Source organism: Eucalyptus grandis, chromosome 3, assembly GCF_016545825.1.
Source record: "Eucalyptus grandis isolate ANBG69807.140 chromosome 3, ASM1654582v1, whole genome shotgun sequence".
Lineage (NCBI taxonomy): Eukaryota > Viridiplantae > Streptophyta > Magnoliopsida > Myrtales > Myrtaceae > Eucalyptus > Eucalyptus grandis.
In genome coordinates this window covers 8,338,702-8,349,641 of record NC_052614.1, presented here as the reverse complement: position 1 = coordinate 8,349,641, position 10,940 = coordinate 8,338,702, and the positions used below count along the sequence as shown (strand labels likewise).

Here is a 10,940-nt window from a genome sequence, read left to right as displayed (position 1 = left end):
AATTGTGCATGTTACCGCTCGCCGTGTTTTTTCAAAGTATGAAAGAATACTTGGCTTCAATAAAGTACGGAAATCATTGTATGAAAAATCTTAAATATTTACAACAAATTATTGGGTACGACATGTGCCGCAGAGCGTGGATATTTTCTCATGGTCTTTATATAAGAGAATTTCTTCTTTGAATCAAGGTTGTTAAACTCGGTGCATAACGGTCGTTGACTTTATAGATCCCACAAAATTGATGGCCATGATGCGCTTGACCCATTAGGCTTGAGTCCAAACAAGAATTTCTCATGGTCTTTATATAAGATCATGAGAAATTTCTTCTTTGAATCAAGGTTGTTGAACTCATTGCATAACGGTTGTTGACTTTATAGATCCCACAAAATTGATAGCCATAATACGCTTGACCCATTAGGCTTGAGTCCAAACAAGAATTTCTCATGGTCTTTATATAAGATCAAGATCATGAGAAATTTTCGGGGTTGTTTCGTTGAATTGAGTCCAAACAATAACGCTTTCTTATTTGAATCAAGGTTTTTATTGAAACTTCTTTGAATTAAGGTTGTTGAATGGTTGTTGATTTTATAGATCCCACAAAATTGATAGCCATGATACGCTTGACCCATTAGGCTTGAGTTCAAACAAGAATTTCTCATGGTCTTTATATAAGACCACGAGAAATTTCTTCTTTGAATTGAGTCCAAACAATAATTTATTCTTTGAATCGGGGTTGTTAAACTCATTGCATAACAATTGTTGACTTTATAAATCCGACAAAATCGATGATCATGATACACTTGACCCATTAGGCTCAAGTCCAAACAAGAATTTCTCATGGTCTTTATATAAAACCATGAGAAATTTCTTCTTTGAATCGAGTCCAAACATAAATTTCTTCTTTGTATAAGAGAATTTATTCTTTAAATCAGGACTGTTGAACTCGTTATATAACGGTTGTTGACTTTATAGATCCCACAAAATCGATGGCTATGACGTGCTTGACTCATTAGGCTCGAGTCCAAACAAGAATTTCCCCTAATATGAGGTCTTGCATGTTAGACCTATTAAAAAAAAAAAAACGGTCGAGGGATGGCTTTCGAAAACTCAAAAGAAAGAGCTTTTCGCTGGGTGCATCAACTCGAGCGGAACTCCAGGCAGGGTCTCGCCCCAAAGCAAGAAGCCATTTGCGAAGGTCTCATCACACACCTAGGAAAAGACTAATGCGTACGACTTTTTCAAAGTTTTTCGAGATTCGAATAATACTTAAAACCTCATTGTAAAAATGAAAAAGAAAGGAAAAAAAAGAAGAAGAAAAAACCTACTTTGTACCTCCACATGATCCTAAATAGAGAAGCCCCAAAACAGGGGATCCATCTCAAGTATCCTCCTCTTTGCTGAGGAGTAGAAAATTAGAAAGGAATGCATACTTCAAAATACAAAACAAAAAGGGAAAAATGTAAGACATATGTCTTGGCATGTCCGAACGGAACCAGTTCGGTCGCCACTACGGATCGCCTCCCCGGACGGAGGAACAGAGTCTCTTCACGCTCCACCCGCGCTCGGCCCCGGCCCCGGCCCGCTTCGAGCTCGGCCGAGGAGGAGGACCCCACAGCGGCGCCCGGCAAAGCGGGCACCTCCTGTGATTGCTGCCGCTGCTGCTGTCGTCGCGACCATCACGACCCTGGTCGTGATGGCATCCCACCCACCTATCGAGGCACTCCCTGTGGAACAGGTGACAGCAGTTCCTGAGCACCCTCACCTCGTCGCCCTCCGCCAGGGGGCTGAAGCACACCGTGCAGGTGTCGCAGCTCACCCCCGGCGTCCCGGCCACGGCGGCGCCATAACTGGCCAGAGGGAGGCCGTCTCCGGCGATCTCCGAAGACGGGCAGGACGAAGCAGGAGGAGGAGAACAAGAGCGGGGGCTCTCCACGGCGGCGACCGAAGGGAAGGCGACGGCGGCGGCGGCGGCGGCGGCGGCGGCGGCTCTGTCCCTCAGCTTGAGAGCCCACGACAGGACCCGTCTCAGCAGGCCCAGCAAGACCGCTCCTTTGGGCAGCAGGTGGTCAGCGGCTATCAGCTTGGAATCCTCCATCAAGAGAAGAGCACTGTCGAGAGAGGGCGAGAGGGAGGGAGAGCGGTGATTGGAACTTAGCCGTTTTGGTCTTTCCTTTTATAGGAGGGGGGAAGGTGGTGGGTCATGCTGCGTCGGCACAAGCATATTCTTTCGCTTCTGCTGCTGCTGCTGCCCATTGTTCCAAAGCACATCCTCTCTTCGTTCACGCATAGTCAGGTGGCAGGTAGTGTTGCTGACTCACTGACCAAGCCGTGCTCTCCGTGGTGCTTTGACGATTCACAAAAACTATAACCAAAAAGGAGGGTGGCCTCATCGTCCATTTTTAAGTCTATCTTTCTTTAGAAGAGTATAATGCCATATTCATTGCACTCGTGGCATCGCATATTTAAGTCTATCTTTCTTTATAAGAGAGTATAAAGTACTTCAAGATAAGGTTATTATCTTGTCTAAATCTCATCGATAGTGTCTCCCACAATATTTCCAAACATTAAGGGCGGAGGGAAAAACGACAGATATAAACCGAGCGCGATCCGGGGAGACTTTCACAACCGTTGACTGGTGCTGGTTTTCCGAGGAATGAGAGAAGAGGATCTAATAGCCAAGAGCATATGCAACTGCCTGATAGCGAAAGATGGTCGGATAAACCGTCAAATGCCATTTACCGTTGCGTACTAAACGATCCAAAACTCCAAGCATCAAAACAAGATTCCACCAACTCGGTATCATTCTCTCGAGCGCATCGTGTTTATATTTATCCGGAAGTTAGCCGCAGTGCAAGTGGCGCATCGTGGATGGAATATTCATTCAGCACAACTTCTGCCAAGAACATCAAGCCAAATCAAGAAAGCATCAGACACGGTTGCGTTTTAATTACTCGGGTCCTTCTCATCTTTAACATGGGTGAAAGTCCGTGAAGGATATGCTCAGCACAACTCAAGAATATTCATTTCCATAGAAAGATGAAAGAAAATTGAAAATCCAGGGTAAAGCTAATCTTGCCCCACAACATAATTGAAGAGATTATTTGCCTCAGAAAAGAGCTCTCATTAACCCACCTCCGAAATTAGCGAATCAAACGTGCGGATGGTGTCAATCAGATATTTCCTTAAAGTGATAAAGATAAGAAGCACACTTAAAGCATTAAACAAGTATTTCCTTTGAAACAAATCTGGAGTGGGTCGGACGAGTACTAGCAACCCTCTTCCATTTTCTGCCGCATCTTGTACTGCAAAGTGGCCGGTGCGCAATCCAAAGGCGTTTCTCCTAAAGACAAGAAAAGAATTGGCCAATAAAAATTCGGCTCATAATTAGGGAAACTGCAAGTTGTCCATTCTACAACTTATATATTATTACTGTGATCGTCCCAGGACACAACATATATATTGTACAGTTATAATTATTGGACATCAAGCACCTCAAGATATGCTGGCCATTGTCGACCAAAGTTCTCAATTCTTTTTCTTTCTTTTTTAACTTGCATCTAGCTTCTTAGCGGCTGCATGGTATACAGGCATAGAGAACTGATGCATGGATATTTTTTTCCCAAAAATTTTAAACTTAATTCAACAGTTACGTGCTAATTCATAAGAGAAGCAGCGACTTTGTACAGTACAGGGTTATGACTGTTTACCCTGTGCATTCCTGTAATCCACACTTGCTCCATGCTCCATAAGGATAAAAGCAATGTCGGTTCTGTTAAAAACTGCTGCCTGCACAACCAGAATAAGAATATACAAGGTTCTCGAATAACTCAAACGAGAGAGAGAGAGAGAGAGAGAGAGAGAGAGAGAGGGTACCAAATGCAGCAAAGACATTCCCTGTTTGTCATGGTAATTAGGATCCACTCCCTGCCAACATGAAGACATTCAGTTTCACTTTTCTTTTATCTATATTAGTGAAAAGCTCAATAGATGTGTGATTGCTGTGTATTTTGTGTCAAACATAGATCAGATGAACACGCACATGCCATAACAACAAACAAGAGAACTATTTTCATTTCTTTGAGTATAGCAATTGACCTACATGACATTCATTTATAATTCTTATACAACAGACATGCCCCTTTAACAAGCATGCACACGGAAATGCAGCATTACATCTCATGCGTGAAAAGTTGACTTCTCACCGACTACAATAATTAAAGGATTATCGTGCAAGTAAAAAAGCATTTTTTTTTTCTAAATGCCCTCACAATTCAAAAGCTCAGTTTAACCATTTCCCGTTCATCGTGGGTCTTGGTACAAATAGCATTTTAACGCCTCATTATTTTTCACTTTGGATAGCAGATGAATGAAACTGAATTAACTGCTATTTCAGAGTCTCAAGGGACCACCAAAAAAGTGGTTGAAACAGAAGAGACCAAATGGGACACATAATTACTATTTAAGTTCCATTTAAAACGAGTGGAGCACCAAACTTGTTAAGCATACTCAATGAGAAAAGTTAACATTTTTCAGTCATTTATTACGAATGCCATGAGAAGATATAACACGGGAAGAGAGTACTTAAAGCAAGTTGCAATATGAGGGGGCTAGAATGTATTAAGGAACATAGTCAGTGGATATGAAGGTGCAACAACAAAATTTTTTCACTTTGGATAGCCGATGAATGGGACCAATTTAACTGCCATTTCAGAGAGTCTCAAGGAACCACCAAAAAAGTGGTTGAAATGGGACCCGCAATTAAGATTTAAGTTCAATTTAAAGTAAGGATCTTGTTAACAAGTGCTCCACCAAACTTGTTAAGCATACTCAACGAGGAAAGTTAGCATTTTTTAGTCATTTACTGCAAATACCATGAGAAGATATAACATGAGAAGAGAGCACTTAATTGTCGACATCTTTATTCGGTTGCCTAATAAATGCCATGGTGGCACTCGTTTACAAAATTCTTAAAGAAAGTTGCAGTATGAGGGGGCTAGAATGTATTTACTTAAGAAACATAGTCAATGAATATGAAGATGCAATGACTTCTTTTCCCTTAAGTTTAGAAACAGATGCTCAATACCTCCCTGAGAAGTTTCTTAACTGCAGCAGCATCATCATTCTTTATTGCTTCCCTTAGACCCTAGGCACAAGAATACAGCGTAAAGATTTCACAATACATAATCCACCTTCTTAACGTACCAGGCAGCAGGAAATACCTCGCCATTTACATCATAATCCATCTTAGGTCTCTCTGGAGCACCATTGGAAACTTGACCAGCATTCAAAGCTGACCTGCAAATTTTGCGTAAACAGCTAATCATCACTAAATGTGACAGAATAATGGTGCGGCTCTGATGTACACTAATAAACGAACCCACACCTACATATATTTTAAGATAAGTTCAATTGCCATGGAGTAAATACACGTCCACTTTAAACAGAGTAAGTAGCTACGTGCTTTTTTAATCACGTACATATATGCCTGTTTCTGCAGAAAGTGACCCTGTCTAGACATCCCTTTTCAGTGTGCCTCGGGCCTCTATATACACATCACCTCCGTCCCTCAAGCCTGTGAGCTTTGTCTCACTGGTATATTCGGGATTTATACTTAAAAGTTTGTCACTGATCAAGAAAAAGGCGACTGCTTTTTTGGATGCTAGCAAGCAAGAAGTATGCGTCCCTACTTAAAGAAAATATCACTCCTACAGTGCAATTGGGCGGGCCAGACACACAATTGTTGACAGAGAGGGTGCATAAATGATATCAAATTACGAGTGAGTTGAGCATATTTGCCCTTGCCTTGTACTAAAACAATAACTTGAATAATCTATACAACTCTAACAGCGCAACATGACATTCGTGTTAAAAGAAGATAATCATCTATACTCACCTTGTGCTTCTGCTATATAAAAATTCAGGGAGCAAGGGTTGTTAACATGTCAGCTAGACCATCATATACTTTGATTAAATACTCGGGTTGCTATAAAATATGTGCAGGATAAACACACAACGTAAAACAGTCAAGTACAATGTCGACGAGCATACTTTGAAGCGCAAAAAATATGTCACTTACGAATTATTGCTGGTTGAGGTGGAACCCCTATTCTTTGGAACAGGGTCTCGTTTGGGTCTTTGGTTTGACTGAGAAGTCATGGAAGTGGTTTTTCTCTGCAAGAGAGAAGCCACAGCGATTATAAAGTGCACGCCCTTCTCATGACTTTAAAGCTGTTCATACTCGATACCTGCAAATGAAGCGAATCGACGAATGGGGCAGGAGCTTCGCAAATGCATAAAGGCATCCCGCATTTGCAGTCTGGAACACCTTGGCCAGTTTGATGTTCTGCAATTGGTTTTTCCTCCGGAACTACATCACCAATGTCTAATTTAGAAACTGAATCTGTAACGTGATCAACTCCCTCTCCTGAAGCTTCTCTATCACCCTTTGCAGATCTGTTCCAAACATATTGAAAAGCAAATTATAATCTAGTACAAATATTGGAAAACATACACAATGTGAGATATTCTCAGTGGCTGGTTCTAGCCAAGAGTAATCTTTCCATGATACATAAAGAAATAAGTGGTAAAGTATCATATATACATGTAAATAGAGAATTACAGAACAGTGAACTTCAGGGCAGTCACTAGGCATATGCCCATTGCATCTTGCAGGAGGGGAAAAAAGAAAGTGGAATTCAGGACTCGAATGCAATAATACATTCAGATCTCCTCTAGTTCAACAGGTTTGATCCCTTTTGTATAAAGTAAACTGAAAGATTCTTTTTTCAAATTATCATTCTAATACCCTTTGCCGGCCTAATCTCATCAAATTACAGATAGTATAGAACCAAGGATCCAAGTAAACAAATTTCCATGAAGAGGCTTATTACCAAAACAATAGCAACCATCAGTCTTACTTTCTTGAGCTTACTCTTAATATTGGAAACAGACAGGGCGAATGGGAAGTGATATGAAAATCAAACAGATTACTAATATCTTACACAATTTTTGGGTTACAGTGTTCAGCATACAGAAAATACGACACTTGTTGACAAGTACACCAAAAGTTTCTTTTTTAGTAAGAATCAAGCTTGCAACTTTTCTTAAGAAGCAAATACATTCAAAATGTAAAGATCAATCAACTAAAGGCCCTTTACCAAAATAAATAAATAAATCAACTAAGGCGAAACAAATACTATACAAGTGAAAGTAACCCAATCTTACCAAGAACAGTCAACAATCTGATCTTGTCCAAATAAAGAAAACTAAACAGTGAAAAATTGAGATAAATGCTTGGGGAACCATAGCTCAATTTTCATATAAAAGACGATGGTGTCATTATGTGACCTGTCTGCAGGATCAGAAGACAGCCACCACCACTCAATCTTCCACTATTCAATGGCAATGGATCTCTTCTGCCCATTTCTGAAATCGATTTGAGGTTGTAAGTGTGTGCGTGTGTGCATGTGCGAAAGAGCAAGAGAACAGCACAGAGACAAAAGGCACAGCATTAGTTAGTGAGCTTGCCAGCAAATGTTTGCCTATATAGGCAGAATTTCAGGCAGCTCAAACTCAAAAAATTGTGGCTATACCAGTTTATGTGGTGCAAGGACCAAAGTGTCTGATTATGGTCAAGCAAGCATAATTGCGATAATAAGAATGACCCCTAAGTAACAGAGACACAAGAAACTTAATAGTATAAAAAACAAGCTGAAGTTTCCCATTTTTAATATACTTTTACAGATATTTAGAACACTACATGCTCTAAAAAAAGCAACATAATCTCACTTACTGAGAAGGGTTATTATAACAATCTGCGCAAACTCTGACAAGTGAGTGGATACCAAATTGCGGCAAAGCCTGAATTTCACAGAGAGAGTTAATTTAGATTCATGCGCGAAAAAAGAAGCTGCATAAAGAATATTAGATGTTGAGACCAAGATGAGACGCCTTACCATCTGATTTGATGAATGTTCATAACACAAGGTCCTTCCACAGCATCTGCAATGATGCTGAAGCAAATGGCAAACTGGGATGAGTAGTTACTTTTTGAGGTTCTAGACTAGATTAAAGCCCCATTTCACATGATAACAGCGCTTACCCTCCAACCCCCCCAAAAAAAAAAAACACGTCATCACCAAAAAATGCATGAATGAAGTGTGAGAGCTACAAGGCTAGAGGAGCATCTGCTCATGTAAAGTCCATAAGCTTTCGAAGAACTCACACTCCCTCGTTGATTTGGAATTTACAAAGCAGCAGAAAGCAGATCCTAGTTAATGAGCATTCTGATGCATGACTTGACACACCAACTCCCCAAAATCATGAAGCAATAGAGAAAAACTTCAATCTAACTTTTATCTCCAGCTTCTTCCACATGCATGATATGCATCACTCTGGCCACCCCTTGCCTCAAGCAAGTTCCTCATAGTAGTGCTATAAAATACTAACTAATGGACACTAGATAACCTCCGCAATAGCTCTCATATTTAATTGCCACACTCTCGCCTCTAAAGCGAGGCAGCAATTTCCGTTTGGCCTACAGGCAGCACTCTCAAGTTTCAAGCATCGAACGGGGAACATAATTCTAGCATTACGAATTCTAACCATAACGGGCAAGGGAATTCACATGGACAACAGCTAGCGAGAAGCAAAGATGACCCGCGAAGGCGCAAGTCGCCATGTACAAAACAAACCCGCCAAAGCGATGATGACTCGGCGATCCATGAACGTCAACTCTAGCCTTAAAACCCAAAAGGGTCGCTCCATAAGCGAGTCTAAAGAAGCCACCCACGATCATGCTCGATCAATCCAAAAAACAAAAAAAACAAAAAATGAAACTTTTTTCTACCCAGAACTTGATCCCACGCCTCACGAGATCCACCAAACATAAACGATCGAAAATCGAACTGGGTAACCATTTTCTTCCACATCGATGATCGCGATGCAGCTCGACTTTCCGAATCTCGAAGCAAAGCCCACATGCCCAATTCACGCCTCGGATTCAAGAACGCAACTACCGCCGCGACCCACCACCGCAATCGTCGAACGGGACAGATATTCAGAAGGGGAGAGGAGGAGGCTTACGCGTCGCCGGAAAGTGTTGAAGCTGCATTTACAGACGTCGCAGCGGGCCGCTTCTTGGAAGGGAGGGGGCTCCATTATCCGATGCGGGTCGATGAGCTCGGGCGATGGGATTTTCAGGGCTTTTATACGTTTTGAAATGATGGGTTGAAGAAGAAGGAGGAGGAGGAGGAGATCGCCGTGAGCGTTCGAGGGATGATGGTCGCCATGTCCGGTCTACGGTTTTGGAGCATCTTGACGCGGTTCTTGCTTTTGCAGTGTGCGGGTGAAAACCACGCCCGCTTTCGCACCCGATCAGCGATCCGATCACGGTCGTCTACACTGAAAAAGTTGACAAAGATAACTTTTTTATCTTCTTCTCAACAACGACATTTGAAATGGCATTCGAATTTTTAAAACTATAAAAAAAAAAATGATAACATGAATTTTACGAATCGATTGCGAAAGTCCCGCAAAGTTCAAACTTGAATTGTTGGGGGTTGCAAGATTTTGAATCAAATAGAATTGAAAAAATAAATCATTTACGGAATGCAATTCAATTGTAGACGATTTGATTTTATGAATCGAATCTTGAATATTTATGGAAGAGTACAGTTGGAATTTAAAATTTTTAATTGGTTCGATTAGGTGTTAGCCCTCTAATGAATAAAGCAATTAAGCCCCAAATTCTATGTTGAAAAGTGCAATTTTGTAGTGTCGTTTGCAAGCAATCCTCATATTCTCCCTAAAGAACATAACTACCCTTTTTGAAAAAATATTTACAACTTATTCAAGACTTATTGCTCAATTGTTGGTCGAAGATGTCGCTCGGTTTGGACTTTCTTTTGTTGCTAGGATTGCTCCTAATAGTTTGTGTAGCAATTCATTTGATGGTCGCGAGTTTCATTAGGTTGATATTGGTTATTGATCATTGAGCTTGTCGGTGGCTCTGAATGGAGGAGGAGGAAGAGAGAAAAAAAAAAAAAGAAGTGGAATGATGGCATCTACGATTGGGATTGTTTTGTCATTTTAAGTCCTGAGGCGTGCTTGGAGTCAAAGTTGAATTGAAAATAAAAATCACCTTTTTAGCATATTTGTGCATTGCTTTTATACTTTGAAAATTTTATTGAAAAAATATGCCTACTAAAACTACGATTTGTAGCTTTTCCTGTTCATCTTAAATGAAATTTATTATTACTTTTTAGAATTAAAGCATTGAAAATAATAATAATAATAAAAATATAGAGCAAAAAACTAGATTAAACATTAAAAAATTATTGATGAGCCATGTCAAATAAATTGAAAATTCAAATATGATAACTTAAAACATGTTTCGTTCTTCATTAAATCAATTTTCCCTTTCTTTTACCCGCCAAGAGCAGCCCGGTGGCCCTTGCTGTTGGAGCACAGTATCGATAAACCAGTAACAAGTAAAGTTTTCACTACTTTTTAGTAATTTCTCTAAAGAAAAGGGCGATTTTTACCGCGTTAAGGGCCAGTAACTTTTAATCTTTTGATAACGCTCGTTAACTAATTTTGGCAATAACCAAGGAAAATTAGCATTGGATTTGTTATGTTTCGTTTTATCACTTGCCCAAACAAATTACGAAAATAATTGAGAAATTAACCGAACAAGTTATATGAACCTATACAAATAAGGGTTAATATCCCAAAAAATCTCAAACTAATACACGTGTGACAATAACCTCGAATTAATTTTTTGACCATAAAAAATCTTAAACTGATACACATTTAATAAATTTATTCGAAATTGGTACACTATTAATAAATTTCTCCTCTGTTAATTTTTGTAAAATCTTATTGTTAAATTGCTATGTTATATGACACATGATAGTTGATTAATGTACCCGTTTGAGATT

The 10,940-nt window shown here is 40.1% G+C and overlaps 2 protein-coding genes across 2 annotated transcripts; both read right to left on the bottom strand.

Annotated features, from left to right (window-relative positions):
• Nucleotides 1-1,231: 1,231 nt before the first annotated feature.
• Nucleotides 1,232-2,364, bottom strand: LOC104436367 (RING-H2 finger protein ATL65). The gene has a single exon (XM_010049117.3). It carries the CDS (start codon nucleotides 2,093-2,095, stop codon nucleotides 1,508-1,510), a length of 588 nt encoding a protein of 195 aa, XP_010047419.2. The 5' UTR covers nucleotides 2,096-2,364; the 3' UTR covers nucleotides 1,232-1,507.
• A 636-nt stretch (nucleotides 2,365-3,000) lies between these two features.
• LOC104436366 (hepatocyte growth factor-regulated tyrosine kinase substrate) lies at nucleotides 3,001-9,407 on the bottom strand. Its single transcript, XM_010049115.3, has 10 exons — nucleotides 9,085-9,407; nucleotides 7,956-8,012; nucleotides 7,793-7,860; nucleotides 6,246-6,453; nucleotides 6,077-6,171; nucleotides 5,220-5,295; nucleotides 5,084-5,143; nucleotides 3,874-3,924; nucleotides 3,708-3,786; nucleotides 3,001-3,340 (listed from the first exon to the last, which is right to left on the bottom strand). Exons 1-10 carry the CDS (start codon nucleotides 9,157-9,159, stop codon nucleotides 3,267-3,269), a joined length of 843 nt encoding a protein of 280 aa, XP_010047417.2. The 5' UTR covers nucleotides 9,160-9,407; the 3' UTR covers nucleotides 3,001-3,266.
• Between the last annotated feature and the right edge of the window lie 1,533 nt (nucleotides 9,408-10,940).

Bases quoted from the DNA above. Each gene is read 5' to 3' on its own strand.
- LOC104436366 (XM_010049115.3), bottom strand. From the start codon at position 9,159: ATGGAGCCCCCTCCCTTCCAAGAAGCGGCCCGCTGCGACGTCTGTAAA. The intron at 5,144-5,219 runs GTATTTCCTGCT...TCTTGTGCCTAG, and splicing joins ATTATGATGTAAATGGCGAG to GGTCTAAGGGAAGCAATAAA. The intron at 3,341-3,707 runs GTAAACAGTCAT...TCTTGTCTTTAG, and splicing joins GGATTACAGGAATGCACAGG to GAGAAACGCCTTTGGATTGC.
- LOC104436367 (XM_010049117.3), bottom strand. From the start codon at position 2,095: ATGGAGGATTCCAAGCTGATAGCCGCTGACCACCTGCTGCCCAAAGGA.